At 44.2% G+C, this 21,328-nt stretch overlaps 1 protein-coding gene across 3 annotated transcripts in view; it reads right to left on the reverse strand.

Moving 5' to 3' along the window:
- Positions 1 to 21,328, reverse strand: part of TBXAS1 (thromboxane A synthase 1) — a 291,669-nt gene that overhangs the window by 105,388 nt on the left and 164,953 nt on the right. For all 3 annotated transcript variants that reach the window (XM_044441322.1, XM_044441323.1, XM_044441324.1), the window contains one exon: positions 9,622 to 9,738. In XM_044441322.1, the coding sequence (XP_044297257.1) occupies positions 9,622 to 9,738 (117 nt within the window). The remainder of the gene's footprint in view (positions 1 to 9,621; positions 9,739 to 21,328) is intronic.

Here is a 21,328-nt window from a genome sequence, read left to right on the forward strand (position 1 = left end):
GAAAGACCGACGTTTGTTCTTATAATAAGGTTTGTCAGTATGACAAGATAGCCAAATTCAGTAGTGGTACGACACATAGCAAAGAGATCATTGTATCGAAAGAAACAGTCAGACCACCCATGACACCAAGCGGGGTCGGAGGGTGGGTTGTGTGACTGCACAGATGGCCACTCGAAGAACATCAGTTACAGGTAAGCAACCTGCTCTTCTTCGTCGTGGCCTCTGTGCATCACACATATGGGTAGAATAACAAGCTTACCCCAAATGGAGGAGGGAGGTGTCATGAGCGAAGGACAGAAGAAAGGACAGCTCTGCCAAAAGAGCAATCCTGCCTGGCATGGACATCGAGTCTATAATGTCTGGCGAAGGTGCACGGGGTAGCCCAAATGGCCGCCCTGCACATATCTTCTATTGGGACCCCTGATGCAAAGGCTGAAGAAGCAGCAACAGCTCTTGTAGAATGACCTCTTGGAGTAGATGGCAAGTCCAACTTAGCTAACTGATAAGACAGGACAATTGTATTTACTATCCATTTCGAAAGACGTTGTGAAGTGACTGGACAGCCTCGGTCATGTTCCGAATATTTCAAAAAAGTCTATTGGAACGCCAAACAGACTCAGTCCTGGACCTATAAAAGGCTAAGCAATGACGAACGTCCAGCATATGTAGAGATCGCTCTATCGGATTCAAAGGGGTCGGAAAGAATGCCAGTAAAACAATCTCCTGTTGCATGTGAAACGAAGTAGCGACTTTCAGAAGGAAAGACGGATCCAGCCGAAAAACCACTTTTTCCTTATGAAAATTTAGAAAAGGGGGGTCTACCCGAAGGGCGCAGAGCTCAGAGGATCTACAGGCTGAAGTCACTGCAACAAGGAAGGCAGTCTTCCATGAAGCAAGGGATAGATCGATCATCACCATGGGTTCGAAAGGTGATCGACTCAGCGCTTGTAAAACCACCGAAAGACTCCAGGTGGGCATTAGAGGTCTTATAGTTGGATGCAGATTACTCAATCCTCTCAAAAATCTTTTAATCAGAGGTTGAGCAAAAATGGAGAGACCATGTATAGTTCCCCAGTAATGTGAAATCGCTGCTGTATAAACTTTTATGGACGAAGGTTTGAGTCCAGACTGATGCAATCCAAAGAGAAACTGAAGTATCTGTGAAACAGAAGCCGAGGGGGCCGGAAATGAGTGTAAATTGGCAAAGTTAGAGAATCTCTGCCATTTTGCCACGTACGACTTCCTAGTAGATGGTTGTAGCGCAGATTCGAGAATATACTGTAGGTCTGGGTGTAGACTCTGCTGAGCAGGAATGGCCGGGACGGTTGGTGGTGTCGATACCAATATATTGCAGCTGATCATCGTATCCTCCATGCAGTCAATTTCACCGACAGCAAGTCTGGGTGGCGGATCGTGCCCTCCCTCTGGGTAATGAGATAAGGAAGAAGAGGGAGTTGGAGAATTTCTTCTTGGGAGATGTGAAGGAGAGTTGAGAAGCATGGCTGGCGTGGCCACCAGGGGGTGATCAGTAGCCCTGTGGCCCCTTCGTGAATGATCTTTGCCAACATTCTCATGATGAGTGGGATCGGAGGGAAAGCATAAAAAGTCATATTTGTCCAGGGGATCATGAAAGCGTCCCCGAGTGAGTCCTGACCCATCCCCGCTCTGGAACAATAGGCCGTGCATGCCCTGTTCTGCTGTGTGGCAAACAGGTCGATGTCTGGCTGGCCCCATAGGTGAAATAGCGTGTTGCGAACCCGATGGTCTAGCTCCCATTTGTGTGACCGCGACATATGTCTGCTCAAGAGATCCGCGTCTGTATTTTCTGTGCCCGCAAGGTGAACTGCTAGAAGAGTGATACCTCTCGGTATGCACCAGTCCCAAATCTGCATGGCCAGGTGGGCTAGTTTCCAGGATCGGGTTCCCCCTTGTTTGTTCAAATAAAAGACCGTCGCCATGTTGTTTGAGGTCACCTGGACGACCTGGTGTAGAAGCGCATCCTCAAATGATTGCAGGGCTTTGAAAACGGCAAGAAGTTCCAGAAAATTGATATGGTTCCTGCAATCCCGGTGACTCCATATCCCCTGGGTATGTAGATCAGAGCAAATTGTTCTCCATCCCAGCAGGGACGCATCGGTGCCGAGGGTTACTGTAGGGTACCGGGGTTGAAACAGAATGCCTACAGTCAGATTGGCTGGGTCTATCCACCATAACAGGGACTGAAGAATGGAAGCTGGGAAACGAATTCGTTTGGTAGGTGGATCTGTCTGTGGTCGAAACATTCAGTTGAAGGGACATAGCCTGAGTTTGGCATGCGGAATCACAGAGATGGAAGCAGACATGTGTTCCAACAGGCTCTGAATAGACCGGGCGGGGATGGTTCTTGCTTGTCGAATCCGAGCGATGCACTGAGCAATCGCATGCCGTCTGTCCCGAGGAAGGAAGGCTCTTGCCAACGTCGAATCCAGCCGGGCTCCGATAAAGTTGATCACCTGCGTAGGGAGAAGGGTAGATTTCTGTTGATTAATACGGAGTCCAAGATCGTGCAATAGAGCACATGTAAACTCAACAGCAGACGAAAGTCCTGCTCCTGTGTCAGAGACCAGCAACCAATCATCAAGGTACGGGTATATCCGAATTCCATGTAATCGAAGGTGTGCACAGACAGGAGCCATACATTTCGTAAAAACCCGTGGTGCAGTGGCTAATCCAAATGGTAGCACATTGAATTCGTAGATTTCAGAGTCCACCGCAAAACAAAGGAAATGCCTATAACTTGGATGTATTGAAATATGAAAATAGGCATCCTTCAGATCCAATGAGGCGAACCAATCCCCTCTTCCCAGCAACGGGAGAATACTTTGAAGTGTGGTCATCCGAAACTTCTTTGGTGTTATGAATCTATTGAGAGCTCTCAAGTCCAATATTGGTCTGAGACCCCCATCTCGTTTCGGGACCGTAAAGTATCTGGAATAGAACCCGTGGAATCCCTTTGATAACAACAGGCGACGAATAGCTCCTTTAGCAAGGAGCTGGTGAATCTCGTCTAACAGTATCAAGGAAGTCGGAGTATAGCGGATAGGATTCGTTGATGGCACAATGTCGAATTTGATTCCATATCTGTGCTGAATGATAGATAACACCCACCCATCAGATGTGATGGACTCCCAAATGGAGAGCCGACTCTTCAGTCGATCCCCAAATGAGAGGGGGGAGGGTAGAGTTGGAATGAGAGGAGAGGTTCGCTCGTCGCATCAGCACTGTCACCTGTCCGTATCAAAGCAGCTGTTGGAAGTGCTGGGGTGGTTGTTGCCTGCAATGCTGCTGACGTTGATGCGGTTGCTGTTGCCGAGGCGGAAATTGTTGACGGTACTGTGGACGTGACCATGACCACTTACGTTGGGGTAGAGATTGCAATTCCATACGACGGGCCGTCATCCTTGATTCATGGATTTTCTTCAATTTGCTATCCGTCCTCGCGTGGAAGAGACCGGAACCGTCGAATGGCATCTCCTCAATTCTCTGCTTCATCTCGTCCGGAAAATTGCAATTACGCAAACAGGAATGTCTGCAGAGGGAAATGGCACCGACCAGCGACCTTGAATCAGAGTCTACGTGGTGCCTCGCAGTGGAAAGCTGTTGCACCACCACTTGCATAGCTTCCTTAACAAAAGTCTTAGCAAGTTCACCCTGGTTTCCCAGGAGGGTATCGATGATGGCGTCCAGGCGTTGCATAAGAAAATACTGGTAATGCGCCAGGGTTGCCTCATAATTAGAAATTCGTAAACCAAGGCCCAAAGCTGCATATACCCGGCGGGCAAGGGAATCAACCTTTCTGCCCTCTTTGTCACGAGGCGAGGTATGTCCACAGGCTTCCCGACCCTGCGAGGATTCTACAACAACCGAATTCGGCTTGGGGTGACGGAGAAGAAACGGGATGTCCTCTTCCCGCACCCGATACATGGACTCGTATTTACAAGAAGTTGGTTGTGGGTGAGCTGGGAGGTCCCATGGGTGGGTCATTGCCTGCTGTAAGGTCGTAATAAACGGCAAGGCAATAGATGTAGATCGTTCGCCCCTGACCACAGCATAAAAATGATCGGTGCTCAGTCCCGGCTGTTGGTGGGCTTCTATATCGAGCGATCTCACTAGTCTGGCCATCAGATCGTTAAACGATATATACAGTTCCTCGGGCGACCCCGGGCCCTGAGAAGCAACCGCTGCATCCAGCGAGGTTGAGTCAGCCTCAGACTCGTCGGATTCCATCCAGTAGGGGGGTGGTACACTGGAGGAAGAATCTCCTGGTGACTCTGATCTGCCACTTTCTTTAGATGGGGCCCTCAGGGCGTCTCTGGGCATTGAATGGAAACATTCCCGAGGCGCTGGTGGCGAAGATTGTCCCCTGGAGGTCGGATAATAGGCTATGGAGTGGTACTCTTCCCGTCTCGGAGCGGAGGAGTACCTGGAGTGGTACCAATCATCAGACCTTGCATCTGAGGAACAGCTCCTACGGCTTCTCGGAGGGGAGATGGCGATCTCAGTATCCATCGGGATTGGAGGCATCGGAGTTGGTGATCGAGCTCTAGGTGGAGAATCTCGTATTTCCCCATCAGAGATGGAACCATGCTTTGAATCCAGAATGGATTCGGCTGTCGGTCGGTGCGGTGAGCCTGGTGGGGTAACCCTCATAGCAACCTGGATGGTCGGGACCGAGGAAGAGGCCGAGCCCAAGTGGCGGTGTTTTGCCTGCTCGGGGTTCTTCGGCTTCTTAACCGGCTTGCCCGTCTAATCTTTCTTGGCCTTCTTATGCACAGGATATTTATCTGAGTCGCTGTGCTTTCTTTTTTCCTTTTGTTTCCTCAGCAGGGAAACAGATTGGTCGGCCATGGTATGAGCGCCTTCTTCAGAAGGGCATGAGGGCGGAGCAATGGAGGTAGAGGCCGGGCATTGCGGCAGGTCAGCCGAAGTTGGATGGCCTTCGGGTGGGGCCACAACAATGGAAGGCTTAGCCACCAGCCAGTCCTATTGGAGGAAAGCCTGGTCCCATAAGAGTTTGCAGAGGCGGTTCTCCCTGTTCTTCCTCGCCTGTTTAGAGAACGCCAAACAATGGCTGCGCTTATCGGTTCTGTGCCCTTCCCCCAAGCAAAGGAGGCACAGATCATGCAGGTCCGTGGCGGGCATTTTGGAGCCACATTTTCCGCACTTGCGGAACGCTGCCCATTGTGCCATCGTAGAAAGAAGAAAAAAGGAGATAGTAAAGCGGGAAAGTAATATTTTTGTTTTTTTTTATAGGAACGATAAAGAGGAAAAAATGGTGCAAAGTTAAGAAGAAATATAAGTGAAGTACTAACAACAAGAACAAGGGATACAAACTTGGTAGGAAAAAGGAGAGATTTTCGAACGAGCAAGAAGATAAGTAATAATCTTAGCGAGAGTGAAGCAGCACGAGCCACAACGAACGGCGATTGCAAAGACTGGAAAATGGCGGACACTCCGCTCCTTATATAATGCTAGGGGGGAGGGGGAGCAGCGTTCCCGCCAAAAACCATTAGCTGTTAATCTTCCGGCCAAAGGCACTGCACAGGCGCAGAACCCATGTGTGTGATGCACAGAGGCCACGATGAAGAAACAATTTTCTGCACCACCCCAAACCAGTTGGGGCCACAATCATCTCTGCCACCACTGCAATTTCTACTGCTCCCATATCACTGATTTTGCTACTGAAATTCAGTGTTATGATAGCAGCAGTGGGGGAAAGCCATGATTTGCCTCTAAGAGAAACAAAAAGGAAGTTTTGCTGTGCTTCCCTAAGCAAAATAAGGTGGCCAGAGTACTAATAAATGCAGACTTTAAACACTGGGTTTGTTTGTTCAGTTGAAGAGAAAAATATTCATTTCCTCTCCCAGATCAAGTCAAATTTAATAACCATTCCTGTTCAGTGTGCCAGTCAACCATATCTCATGTCAGGGTACTCCATTCCATTCCCCTTTTGCTCTTTTCTCCTCCACCCCTGCTGCTTCCAAGAAACACAGGCACTGAGCCCAGTAGGTCCTCACTGTACCAGCTGCTTCCCCTCCATTTTCTTAACTTTCTGCTCTTCTGCAAACCTTGATGTTCCCTCCTGATAGCCTCCTTTTGTATGTGGATGGGGCTGTTTCGGTTACTTACTTATTTAGATTTCTGTCCTGCCTTTTCCCCTCAAAAAGCAAAAAGAGGCTTCCCTAATTTTCCTCTTCTTGCTCTGACTTATCCTGCACAACAACAACCTTGTGAGGTAGGTTGGACTGAGGATCTGTGGCTAGCCCAAATTCACCCAGCTGGCTCCATGGCTGAGCAGGGACTAGAACCCAGATCGCCTGAGTCCCAGCCCCGTGCTCTTAATCACCACACCACACTGACCTACATAAAGACTGTCACTCAAGAAAGTGAATTTGCCTTTAGTATATAAGCCAGTATTTTTAAACAAAACCTTTCAAGAACAAATACCACATAAATACCACATAAAGAAGCAAAATACATCTGGATTTAAAAGTGCTATTAAATATTAGCCTTATCAGGAGGACGGGAAAAAGTTGTCTAAAGCTGTTTTTGAAAAGATGGAAAAGGAGGGGGAAATGCACCCCCCACACACACACACACAAACACAGAAAAATTGCTGTAGAATGATTTTAGGATAATTTGCAAAAGTCATTTGGGTTGCAGTGCTATAGCATGGATACACCTATATCAACTGTATGTTCTGCAATCATTCCTTGCAGAGATTTCCTGTAATGGAAAATATATTCTTCCGAGGGTCAAAAAAAAAATCACACTTAATCTCCCTCTACAAGTGCTGAAATGGCTGTTTTGGCTCCCCCACACATGTGTCAAATTTGGATGGGAAAAGTAGGGAACCAGGAAGTCTCATTCGCTGGTGTCTATACAGCTTCCTCCCAACAGGCTTAACATGTTTTGTTGATGATTTTAATTGTATAAACTACCCAGACAGTCACGTGGATATTGTAATGGTCCATAAAAGTAAAAATAAAATAAAATATAACATGTTGAACAGAAAATAGGGCACTAAGAGTAGAGCTGTTATGATACACAACTTCTGGAAGGATAGCTGTGTTACTCTGTCACAGCAATGATCACTAAGAGTCCTGTAACACCTTCTAGACTAAGACTTACTGCAGCATAAGCTTTCCTGGACTACGGCCTACGCTGCATCTGAAGTGGCCTCTATTCCATGAAAACTTATACCACAGATCATTTTTTAGTCTTTAAGGTGCCACAGGACTTGTTGTTGCTGGGGCAGAGGTCATCCACTGAGCCTCTGGTCTCTTTCCCCCCCACCAGTTGCTATAGCTCCTTCCTAGCCAAAGCGCATAAGATGCAACAGTGTGCATGGTTCACTTCCCCCTAAGGAATTAACTCCTTAACCACAGACATCTATTCCCCCAAAGCACAATGACCAGGAACTATTTATGCAACTAAAAAGCATCTCACTCAGGCCAGCAGGGGTTGCTCTATACATGCCAGGGGCTTTATCTTTTGTTCAGCTTAGCAGAGGCAAAGTGAAGGCAAGGATTTGCCCTGTGTTGATGAACTACAGTAAGGGAGATTAATTTATGCCAAGTCAATGCAGAATTCTTCCTCTGCCTCTCACAACAGACATTTGAATGTACTGTGTCTTCCTTTCTTAAAAATGTAAGAATGTATGAAATTTGCTATCAAACCAAGCAAAGAGTCAATTGTCTAGGTACATAACCAATGATCTTGTCAGTTCTGATTAATCAGTGGTCTTTGCCAGGCTTCTGGCCAATTAGAATTTACCATAATAAGGAGGTGACAGCTGGTGTTGCTAAGCAACAGCTGTCTATAGAGCTAAAGGAGTCAGACACATTTAGATGCTACTGTGGATTTCGACAGCCGCGTGTCAAAACAACACAGACTTCTGCCCAGTGGAAAAATTTTACAACCAAAGAACAGGTACCCCAGTAAAAATGATTACTTTTTAAATATAAAATTATAAAGTAAAATAGTAAGAATAAGAATTCCTTCTGAGATGAATGAACAACTGAGACATCACCATGGTTTTTAATTAAGAGACAGGGCATGAATGTGCTGGGAGTTTGTCACAGCATAAATTCAGTCTCCAACTGCCTGAAACATGCACAGAGCAAAGAGAGCAGGGCTGTGCTGAGGCAACTCCTGAGTAACTCCTGTCCAGCCTGAATAATTGGTCTTGTTATATATGCTTTATATTCCACCAAATATACTAGAAATCAGAGTAAGAAGAGCACACACACAATCCCTCCCCCTCTCTGTCTCTCTCATAGGTGCTTGCCCTGTAACTTGGAGAGATTAATTTTGCAATGATCTGTCTGGGAGAGAGCAAAGGTCCTTGCCTTTGGCAGGCAATGGCTAAGGGCCAGGTTGCTCACAAAAGCAAAGATTAAGTACTATTCTCCCCCCACCCCTGCCCCAGGTCACTCCACTCAAGCAAGCAAGCAAGCAAGCAAGCAAGCAAGCAAGCAAGCAAGCAAGCAAGCAAGCAAGCAAGCAAGCAAGCAGAGAGAGAGAGAGAGAGAGAGAGAGAGAGAGAGAGAGAGAGAGAGAGAGAGAGAGAGAGAAGCATTTCCCACTAGCAGAAGTTGAGGGACCAGATACAAAGCTGGTGTAAGTAAAATAGATAAAGGCCAATGAAATTACATTGGTGTGCTAGTCTGAAGAAAGAAAGTGTAATCCAGAGCCCTTCACACATGTCCCATATGGAGCCCTGCAAACGTATGGAGATGCCCTCTCTAAGGATGCCCACCTGACACCTACACTGTTAACTTTCCAGTGACAGGAAAAGATCTTTATTTCCTCTCTGTAGGTACCGGTGCCCATTTTTTCAGGCCTGAGTGCACATTTTAGATGGGGGTGAGCTGTGAGCACATTTTACCCGCAAGGCCTTCCTTCCCACCCCCATATTCATTCCATCTCTCAATCTTCCTGCTTCCTAGAAGCTAAGCATGGTGGAAGAAAGCAGATGCAGGTTTGGGAGTGAGTAGGCAGAAAAAAGAACAGTCCTGGAAAATCTGCCTGGGAATCCTGAAGAGTACAAGGTTGTCAGCCTCTATTGTAGGGATATCAGGGTTCAGATCTCTGTCTTCAGATATTATGGCTGCTTTATATACCCTGTGCCTGTTTGCTATGCTATACCAATACTGTATATTATACTATATCTGATTTCTTTAACTATTTATATTGCTTTTAATTTTTTAACCCTTCTAATCTCCCAGAGAATATTTGTTAATGACATAACATTTGTTCCTTTGTGCAATCCACAGAGAACTCAAGCTGCAAAGTTTGCTGATCTATGAAGATCATAGGCAAATACCACATAGCAAATACAAAAACAAAAACCTTACATTTCTCTAATAGGCAGTCTGATACACTGAAAAACTTCTCCCCAAAGGAGCAATGACTTTACATAGGCAAACCAGTGAGGCAGTAATAGTTTGGCAGTTTGGATGACTGACATCCATTCATTACGCAGTCATTTAAACATCACACACTTGGGAAACATCCAGCAGAAAGAACAAGAAAAGCTTCATATATATAAAATTGCAACACCTGCTTCCTGCCGCTTACCTCTTTTATCTTTGTGGTACTGAAGGCTGGGGTCAACAGGCGTCGGACGTTGTTCCATCTCTCATCACGCAGGATGAGGATGCTGTCTGCAAAGGGCTTAGAAACCAAGTCTGGAGTCTAATTGGAGACAAGAAAAAATCCACACTGTTTAACTGTCATTAAACTATTACCAGAAATGTAAAAGGCAATTAAATTATTTAAATTATGATAGTAACAACATTCAAATTCCTGTTTTCTTAGATGGTGTCAGCAGGGTGCACCCCCACACCCCATGGTGTTGGCAGTCTGCAGCAATGTGTAGCGGGGTTGTCAAAGGACCAGGCCTGCGTTTAAAGGGCTGTCCAGTCCAATTCCAGTTTAAAGGTTCCTGGGAAAAAGGAAAGTCCAGGGGCCCGGAAGATGCCTATCAACAGTTAGCACCTGCTCAGCAGAGGGAAAGGTACCCCAGTCACCCAGCCACAGTCTTTCCCATTGTGGAACCATGTATTGCACTTCTATTTAAAGTAAATATTTCTAAATTTGCAACTATACACCTCCCCTCTAAAACAGAAGGCAAAGGGGATTTTATACATATTTGCATAAAACTTGCTAACTTATGGTGCAACTTTAGAAATAATGACCATACTTTGAATAGAAATAAAATAATCTTATACAGTGGGAAAGACTGTGACCCGTGTGCCGGCTTAATCCGCTGCTTAGGTGCTAAGTAGGGTGGGCAACTTCCAGGCCTCTACTTTCGCTTTTTATGGTTCTTTGCCTTTAAAAAGAACAGGGACTGGACTAGCTGTTTTTAATACTTTTTAATGCTGCTTTGTTTTTATGATATTTGTATTGTATTTTATTGTTTTGGTTTTATGGATAACTGTAAACTTCCCAGAAAGTTTCAGTTAAGGGGCATTATAGGAATGAAAATGAGGAGGAGGAGGACAGCAGCTCTTCAGATGCCTTCAAGTAAAGGGTTTTTCCTTATAAAGTAGTACACTTGGCCACCCTAGTAGCCTGTGAAAAATTAGTCTCAAGAATATCATAGAAATAGCTAGGTTGAAGCACAGATGTAACTACAAGAGGTTTTAGTTATTGATCACCATATGATACTTGAGGAAATATTAGACACACAAAAACAATATAGAATCACAGAATAGTAGAATTGGAAGGAGCCAGAGCTCAAATTAAACCATCCCTCTCAGATGGCTGTCCAGTTGCATCTTTAATGCCTCTAATGAGGGAGAGCCTACAAGACTCCCTAGGTAATTGGTTTCCTTGTTGCACTGCTCCGACAGTCAGGAAATTTTCCTGATATTTAGCAGGAATCTCATTCCCTGTAACTTGAGCCCATTATTCTGTGCCCTATACTCTGGAATGACTGAGAAGAGATTCTGTCCTCCCTCTTTCTGACAACCTGTCAAGTACTTGAAAAGTGCTATCATATCTCCTCTCAGTCTTCTCTTGAGATTAAACACACCCACTTCTTTCAATCTGTCCTCATAGGGCTTTGTTTCCAGTCCCTGCATGATCCTTGTTGCCCTCTTCTGAACTATTCCCAGCTTGTCTGGATCTTTCTTAAACTGCCTGGACATAGCACACAGATGAGGCCTAACCAGTGCTGTGTAAAGGAAAACTGCTATTTCATGGGATTTGGAAGTGATACAGCAGCCTAAAATAGCATTTGCCTTTTTTGCAGCCACATCACATTGTTGACTCGTATTCAGTTTGTGAGCTACAACAATTTCATGATCTTTCTCACTTGCAGTCTTGTTGAGCCAAGTATTCCCATCTTGTAACATGCATTTAGTTTCTTTTTCCTAATTAGCATTTTACCCTACTGATTTTAATCCTGTTGCTTTCAGTCCAGCACTCTAACCTATCATGATCACCTTTAATCATATTTCTGTCTTCCAAGGTATTAGCTGTCCCACCCAATTTTGTGTCATCTGCAAATTTAATAATTGTTCCACTGGAACCTTATGTAGTCAAACAACAAGAAGGAAGTATGGTCGGAACCTCAAAGTTGGCAGAAGTACCAAAAACGTTAGAGGAAAAGTCAAAGGGGAAGGCACTCTCCCACTCACTAAAGACTGAGCAGGCTCAGTGGCCATCAGAATGCTGACTGATTGTAGGCATGTCGGGGAGAATGGAATGGAGGATCCTGGAAAACAGCATGACCAGCTGGCTAGCTAGCTGGCTGTATAGAACTCAGAAAAGAAGCATTCCACACTACAACCTTTTGTTCCAGATCTCACTTGTGAACACAAAACTTCTGCCTCTGCGATTGTATACACATAACAGAAGAAAGAATTCCACGAGTGGCTTAAATCAGCCAACAACATTTTTATTTAAACTTGTTCAGCAATTGTCATATATAGTAACATGTTTTAATTTTGAATGCAAAAAATCAGAGTGCCAGCACCACACCAAATATTATACTAGTCAAGCTTGCCTGATCTTCCACATAAACAGTGTTCCTGCAAAAACAAAACTGACTTCGGCACATGGACGATCTAGAATTGTCTCACATGGGTAACACACGGCCTCTTCCACAAAGAAGAGCAGTAAATGCTGCAACTCAGAATTGTTGATCCTGTGAAAGCAAATTATCAGAACTAGTGCTCTGCCAGATCTACCCCCCACTGGGCCTCCTTCCCACCTCCTTTCAAATCAAACTTAATCAGGTTAATATTCTGACTCTTATCACCTAAATATTCAGCAAGTGTTCATTTCCATCCTTAAACCCAACATTCTCTGTGAAGCATTTGGCATAATTCTTTCAGTTTCTATATTATGCTTCAACTCACCCTAAGAAAGAGTGTGTGTGTGTAAATACATCTTTTCTCTGTTCCCTGTTCACTGCAGCTTCCATCTCCTCCACTGTAGTCAAGTTCTAGCTTGCATGCTCCTTGAGGCAGGGACCCATCCTCCCCGCCTCGCTCGCTCGCTCGCTCTCTCTCTCTCTCTCACACACACACACACACACGAGGGTGGGGGGGGGAATACCTTGATGCTATATAAGAGTTGCAACAAGATGTTGGAGTATACCCACCTTTCCTTCTCCAAAATATTCATTCATTCATTCATTCATTCATTCATTCATTCATTCATTCATCGATTTATATCCTGCCTTTTTCCTCAAAGGGCTCAAGGCAGTTTATATCATTCTCCTCCTCCATCTTATCCCCACAACAACAACCCTGTGAGGTAGGTTGGGCTGAGAGTCTGTGACTGGCCCAAATTCACCCAGTTGGCTCCATGGCTGACAGGGACTAGAACCCAGATCGTCTGAGTCCCAGTCCCATGCTCATAACCACTACACCACACTGGCTCTCAGTACTCACTGATATTCCACTCCAGTATTGCAGAATACTCCACCATCCCCGTGTATGGCTAACAAGCATGCTGTATCCTCATTATTATGAGGTGGTTGCACTCTTAGGTTATTTTTTAAAAAAGTTTTGTGTACTTTTGCCAGCCTCAGGGTTCTGCTGAGCATAGAGATACTTTCCCATTTTTTCTCAGTTTTTGTTATATAGTTGTCAGTACTCACCACCTGAGTTCACTATTAGAGATAATGCTAAATAGTTATTTAATATAGCCTTTGCTTTTATTATATAGCAGTGCTGCAAAGAGGCAGGTGTCCAACACCAGCTTTATAAAAGAAGAAGTAGCAGATGTTTGCTACTACAGTGAATCTTCAGGCTATCGTTTTCTTTAATTGACAGAATGAAAGCCACAAACCATATTTATATTAAAAATGGGGTGCTTTATCAATTAAAAATGTAATTGGTGTGGCACAATGGGTTGGGGGGCGTGTTAGGGAAACCTAAAATTCTTGCTTAGCTTGTCACCCATCAGTCCATTTTGCACAAGCAACCCACCTCTGGCCAACGATGTCCTGAGCACGAGTGAGCCAGTCCACTGCTCCCACCTGCACATCCACTTCCACTTTCTTTAAGAACCAAGAAACTCCCTATTCCTGGATGTTGTTGTGATATGCAACTCCAGTACTTTACTTAGGAATAAACAAACTAGAACTTCAACCCATACTTCGTTGTTGTGTTAAAACTCTGCACTTCTGAACCCTAAACAACTCACAGTAGAAGTTCTGCACATCATGACAACAACCCAGGCACTCCCAAGTTATTTGGAAACAAGAAGGGATCAAAACAGGTGGGACGGAGCTGATGTCTGAACAGTCACACCAATTCCTAGACGCCTTAACCCAGGAACTGTCATGCCATGTGAACCAATTCAGTGACATTACTGCGCTCAGCTGTCATCCCATCACCCTCTTTTTTCACTAGAAACTGCTCGTCAAATGTAGAGAGGAGATACAGGTCAGTGACAGCTATTTCACCCCGTGTCTCTCTGCTTAGATCTAATATAGGTCTGCTTGGCGTGCTCAATATTCCACCCACTCAATATTCCACTCACTGAGCTCAATATTCCACCCCTCTAAAGTGGCAGCAAATGAAGTGAAGCGCATGTAGGTCAATGCAGAACCAGAATCGTTATGTCAGACATTTTGTTCTACTAGACATCTCTGGGGAGAAAGTACAGAAGAAGAGCCATGCTGGGTCGGACCAAAGCCCCACCTAGTCTACCATTCTGTCCTCACAGTGCCCAAGTTGATGCTTCCAGAAAGCCCTCAGGAGGATACACTTCCCCTTTGAATTTTAGTGTGCTCTTCACCCTCAGCTTAAACTACCTCACAGGAATTTTGTGTGGAGAAATTTTAGAACAATGAAGGAATCCCTTCAAAAGTCACTTCCTGCACAATCCTTGCCTGCCTCTTTCTTGTGTGGCCACTTGCTTCATTTTCCACAAAAACCTGTCCTTTGAGAGGAGCAGATGGCAAGAAATCTTACAGAATTTTCCTTGGTTCCCTTTCACCAAGGTTGGAGTTGGCTTTTGAATCCAACCAATCCTAGTGGTTAACTGAAAATCAAACCATATTGGTGCCATGCAATGTTGGGTCTAGGGCAATCAGCTCAAACCCTCTTCCTTTTGAAGCTGTGGCTGCAGATTTGAGTCTACAGACTGAAAAACAAGTTCAGTAGATAGACTTGCTACTTAAAAATGACTTAATCTAAGAAGTCAGTGGTATAAGCAAGAGCCTTAGTGTTGTTTCAAGAATAATTTTTGACTGTGATGCGTCTTAAAGGCTCATGCCAGAAGTTATACAGCAATGTTATTTTACAATAGACAGACACATCTTTTTTCCAAGAAAGATGCTTGGGGGGGGGGGGGGAGGAACAAGCACCCATACAATTTATGTTTTCTTGTTCTATCATATAACTAGCACATGATCATCATCAGCCAAAATAAGTAACAGTAAATTTTACTTATACATGGTCGGGCCAAAGCTATTCAACATGTTTGCAAATGGCAGCTGGATCAGAAATTATGAAATGAGTGCAAAGATAACCCTAAGACAATAGCACCCCTTTGATTCCACAAAGAATGGCTGGAGTGATTTCAGGCTATGCTGGTTCGAAACAATGCCAAAGTAGAGCTTCTGCCCCAAGTGCCAATAAAGAGGTTGATACAGGATAAATGTGGTGAGCCTGAGAGTTGAGGTTATTGTGGTAGCTGGATATTGCTACAAGTGAACCAGGGGCAGAATTAGGAGATGTAGATATGACAGTGAAAATACCCCTTAAACGGGTGATGCAGCAGTGCATTTTGAAGCGCAGACATCCTTCATGATAGTTCACAGATGCACCTACAAGGAGAGTCCAAAAGTCCAACTCTTGAGGAAGATGTTGGTGCTTATGAACCAACCAGTTATAGCAGTTCCCCCTTGCCTGAAGGGTTTCAGCCAAGTTCAGAGGGGATATGGTATTCAAAGGTGAAGTGTGTATTGCAGATGATATCAGCATCCCTGCCAATCAAGAAGTACCAGAGCTGTGTCCATGCAAACACTGGTTCCACTACATCACTGCCTTGGACTTCTAAGAACCTTCTGTTTCCTCATACAATTTCCCCCCTTCTCCCTCATTGCTTTAGTTCCTTAGTACTGGCACCCCAAACACCTTTGTGATGCTGCCTCTTTCTGTTCAACCTTTCCTCAAACCCCACCTTTTCCATGAAGGCTTTTGCATCACCTCTACTTCAAGTAAGCAAAACTTCTGTAACTTAATTAAATACACATTATTCCCCCCACCCATGTCCCTTTTTGTACTGGTAGCAAAGCTAAGTATGTGTAACTGAAATTAATGTCTGTTTTACATTTGTTACTTTGACCTTCAACTTCCTTCTGCTCTCTCTGCTGCCTCCCATATTTACAATTTCTCCAAGGGGCAAGGACCTATGTTGCTGTTGCTACTCTATAAAGTGTCATGCACACTGATAGTACTACAGGAATGACTAGATAATGCAGGGTCAGGGAAGGGGAGGAGAACAGGGTTGTACACTGCTCAGCTGAGAACATGCATACATACCAGAAGATGCCACCTCATAGAAATATTGATTGATTGGATTAAAACACCACCTTTGCACCAAGAAAAAGGAGTTTGAGGTGGCTAAGTATAAAAATAACCAAAATTTAAATTTAACTTCGTATAGAAAAACTTTGTTAAAACAATCATGTAGCAACAACAATCATGCACATTTAAAACACAACAATAAAATAGCAACCCATCCCAACAGGCCTGCTTATATGTAAAGGGCCTGCATGAAGGACAAACGGTTTTTGCCTGCCATTGGAAGGACAACAGTGAGAGGCAGCCTGGCCTTCCTCAGCAGGCAGTCCCAAGCATGGAAGCAGCCGCTCAGGGGGCCCTCCTCCGTGTCCCCACCAAGCGTGCCTCTGATAGTAGCAGTACTGACAGAAGGGTACTGGTGGGCCACCAGGCAGGTCAGACCAGAAAACAAAGGTATTTGGTCCTCTGCGCAATAACGTTTATGGATCACATGAATCCATGATGCAACCAGTGTGCCTCTAGTAATAAATATTCTGCAGGCGTGCAATGAGGATAGCTGCATTTTCCAGGTCTTGCACCCTCTGTTACCTACTGCCACCTATTTGCACTCCCTGGAGTGTAAGCTGTCCTGGTCCTCCTTTCAGCCTTTAGCTGAGGCTGAGCAATGAGGTCAGTGTTTCTCTGCTCCCTCCCTACCCACGGTGACCCCAGTCTGGATTTCTGCCCCAGCTCATGTACTGTGTAAGCATTAGGGCCTGAGTGACCCTGCAAGCGCTCGTACAACCAGGAACACCTTTGTGGGCACTTGCAGGAGACACCTATGCAGCAATTGCACAGTGTAGCTGGAGACCCCGAAGGCCAGCATACGTAAAAGGCTTCCCCGCACTGCTGGTCCTTGCCACAGCAACACTCATTGTCCTGGCGACTCCTGGTGTGCTGGCCCCTGCTCCAGTTCATACCTGCCTTGTTCCAGTTTGTTTCTGCCTCATTCCAGCCTGTGCCCTTTTCTGCTCTTCTCATCTTTCCTCTGAGTAGACACTGCCTTGCTCCAGCCTGCTACAACCCTCACAGCATCTCTCTCTCTCTCTCTCTTCCTCACCGCCCCCAATCCCCCCATACAAAGACAATTCTTCAAACGCATGGGCCACAGGTCAAAAAGAGAGTAGCACTTTTTAAGGCTGAAAATAAAAGATTTGTTTTGACATAAAGAAATTTTAAAACTCACTTCCACTGAACTCTGAAAAAAGTGTTGTTAATAGTGGTAGCAAGTACCATAAAATATATAATGTAATCTTAAACCTAAAAATTAAATAACTATACCAGACTGTGTGAAATACAGACACTAATAGAGAGGAAAGGATGAGCAAAAAAAAATATAAATTACAATGCCAAAAATTTCAAAGAAGAGTGCCTAACCTTTTAAATTCATATTTAGGAATTCAAGAGGTGTACAGGTTTCAGCTGAGTTAAATTTAATGGGAGTCTCAGTGCCTAATTAGCATAGTCTAATGCTTCAAAAAAGTTTTGATTTAAAGTCAGGTTAGATGAAAACCCTCCTGCTTTCTCAGTACTCTGTCACTTTTAATAGATGTGAAAAGTACCTCAATCTCTATTTGCTGAGTCAGTAAGACATAGGATTTTTTTGCTACTCTATGGCATCCATCCATTTCTTTAGGATGATGGACTTGCTGTATCCCATTGCATGGCCTGGTTTTAATTCTATTACTATTTCCAAGCTGAAAAGAAAAAAAAAAAATCCCATGATTGGCAGGCCTGCCACTGGCCTCAAAGCTGCTGAGTTCTGCAAGAAGGATGCAGCTGGGACACAGGTTGGTGGAAGGAAAGAGAGCTTCAGCCCTTGGACAATACAGAAAGGCAATCAATCAGTCAATCAATCAATCAATCAATCAATAACTGCTATGAGCACATAAGCCTGCAGTGGCTGCCAAATTCAAAGTGCTGGTTAAACCTTTAAAGTCTTATATGGTTCAGGATGCCATTTTCTCAAGAACTGCTTCCCACCCCACCCTGAGATCAGCTTCAGAGGCCCTCCTCTGAGAAAAGTTCAGGAGATAGCAGTTCAGGGACAGGCCTTTTCTGTGAGAGACTCATGATTATGGAATGTCCCTCAGGAAGTTTGCCTGATGCCAGGCAAAGACATACTAATTTCCCAGCCTTCGGGACGCTAGCTATGGCCCCAATTGTTGTGAGCTGCTTTTTGTGGAGTTCACTATAGGCTGTGAACAGAGGAAGATTTTGTGTTTTGCAAATGAAGGCTTTTCCTTTTATTTAGATTATGGTATCATGGTATTTGTATCTGCATTATTCAGCTGTCTATGGTTTATACAGACTTGGGGATTGTTGTTCTTTCCCTGTTAGATTAACCATGCATTTCTGTACTGTGCTTCTCCCTCCAGTTTCATGTACAAAATCTGACTGGGCTGGCACTGGCAGCCAAACCTTTCTTCAGCACAGGCAATGGGGACAGCAGGCCAGTGTGGTGGGTACAGAGCAGCCTGCATAGCGCATGTCGCAGCCTCCTAGCATCTGCCACCTGAAGCAATCGACTCACTTTGTCTAATAAGAGGGCTGGCCCTACCTGATACTCTGTTTTTCAGTCCCATCCCAGTTGTGGGACTTGCTCACATCGTTTTGCATGCCAATACAGTCATTGAAGCTCAGTAGTCTTCACTGGGGATGTCAGAATTTCTGAAATCAATATAGATCAGAAATGGACCACCCTTTCCACTGTTTCAGAAGGAGTTCCTCTAGGGTTCTGATGGTCATGCAAGTATAATTTTTAATGGCTAAGGCAACAGTACATCACAGTTGCCTGCTGGAAACTGAGCAGCAATAGGACTAGGAAAAAATTTTTGCAAGGCAGTTCACTGGGAGAGGTCACATGTAACACTAAGTTGTGGTTTAGCAATATGTGCATGAGCAGGAAGGAATAAAAACAGAATCAGAGAGAGTCAGAAGGGGTCTCCTGGGCCATCTAGTCTGACCCCCAGCTCCAGCCGGCCCCACTCATGTAATCCCCAACATATGGTTGTCCACTGATGGGGCCTCAACCACCTCCCTTGGACGTCCATTTCATCCAAGCAAGTCTTAAGCTTGTGGGCTCTCCCCAACACTTTTCTTCTTCAACACATGCAGACAGAGTGGAAAATCAGTTTAGGTTCTGGTTTGTTCTTACATATGAACTAGAAATCCTAATTTAAAGTGAACCAGTCAACCTCAAATTCTGGCTCAATGGCTGTCTTGTTTAAGCTAGAAATTTTGTAAACCACCATTCTTTATTTACACATATCAAGAAGCCAAAAACTGGGCAACATGAAATGGAAAACTGGTTTATTCCTCCTCTTGGCCATGAAGAAAGGAGAGGAGAGGGAGAAATGCTCAAGCCTGGAACTTTACATAGACTCCTTTCTGCTTGTGTAGGTTGCATTAAATTATTATTTAGCATTATGTGAAAATGCAGCCAGTACTTCGCAGCCGCCACAGACAAAGTCTGTATCTCTGGCTAATCTTGTTGATCTGACTCATGGTCTGATAGCCCCCTCAATATATTTCTCTGTAGGAAGAAAAAAGACAGAAGTGGTGGGAAAACAAGGGAGGAACATGTGGATTATTTATTTATTTTATTTTTTTCCTGCTCTACTCTGTCATCATTTACATCCTCCATAAGCTTATGCGAATGAGGCAAGGTGATGGATACCAAGAAAAGTTACAACTGGATCTCCACTAGTTGGTAACTGGAGTGAGATAGTCCTTGAAATTAATTCCCCTGGAATCCGCCCCCCCCCCCAAAAAAGTTGCAGCTCACAAGGCCAACACCATATTCACTGCACTATTGCTGTGCCAATAAAAGGTAAAGTTGTTTCATGCAGACAGATAGCATGAAACAACTTTAGCTAGCTTTCTGTTGTAAGCTAGCTCTTTTTTCTGCAATACTGAGGTTCAGTTTGTCCATTGTACCATGTTAATGTTTGTCCATTTTACCATGCTAACGTTTAATCAGTCTTGCTAATATTCTCTGTCACTCAATTCATGGGTTTTCAGCCATGCTGGAACAATCACCCTGACGTTCCAGCTTCCAACATTTAAAGTTTTACAGAGACACTTGACCTTCTTCCATATTCCTTTTCCAGTAAGAAATAGGGATTTACAATACTGTGGTAAAATGGACTGTAGTTCACTCTTATGACCCAGGCCCCAAATGCCATGAATACAGGAAAGATCTATGCTTCATCTCTCTGTCATAACATTTCTGCCATGGTGACAATGTTATGCTAAAACAATGAATAATCTTGTGCCTCCTTAAAGATTAATATTTCATACATCCATTGTAGCACATTCTTTGTTTTAAAGTGCACTTCATCAGAAGCTTGCCATGTTTCCTGAGTTACAAATATATATACATATGTCTGGGGGTCAACAACAGTAAACAATGAGGTCAGAGAAAAAGGAAATACCAAAAGTACAGAGAGCAAGAATTACAAAGTGGATGGAAGTATACAAAAGCTTATGGCATAATAAATTCATTAGTCTTTCAGAAATCATGAGGCTCTTCCTTGCTCTTGTTGCAACAGGTTAACACAGGCAACACTCTAAAAATATTGCGTTAGTCCACCTAGAAGTCTCCTCAGTCTAATGGCAAATATCTCCTACTATGAGAACAATAATTACAATGCATTCTTTTTCCAACGGGGAACCACTGAAGTGCATAAATGTCACACTGAAGAGGAAACTAGATGCGCCACCACTGAAGGAAAGCAATAATGCTTCTTAGACAAGTAATGGTTATGATGTCTGTGATTTATTGACTAGCCAGTTGCTCAGTGGCTTTCTTCAAAATGTCTGCCATCTACTTCCCCCTAAAGGAGCATGAAAAAACATCATATCACAAAACTGGAAGTTTCCCAAATAATTATGTCCCTCCTCCTATGGGTTTATCTCTTCCTAAGCCAGAAAAATCTACTTCACAGCACAGGTAATGATTTAGTCCATGACTGAAGTTAATTTTAAAAAATTCAGCTACAGACATGTGCCACAGAAAGGATCTAGTGTGCAATGGCTAAGCAGTCAGACTCTGCAGGGAATCTTTCCTATAAGGTGGCTGAAAAAACAAACATTGTAGAGGAAAAAAAATCTCTACTGACATTTATTTAAGAAATTTCTACCCTATCCCTCCATTATCAGAGCCTTCAACCTTGAATACCAATGACAGAAATGAAGCAAGTAAGAATTAATGTATAAATATGGAGTAAGCAGAAGTCCATATGCCAAAA

This window comes from Varanus komodoensis, unplaced genomic scaffold, assembly GCF_004798865.1.
Source record: "Varanus komodoensis strain SLA01 unplaced genomic scaffold, ASM479886v1 scaffold39, whole genome shotgun sequence".
Classification (NCBI taxonomy): domain Eukaryota; kingdom Metazoa; phylum Chordata; class Lepidosauria; order Squamata; family Varanidae; genus Varanus; species Varanus komodoensis.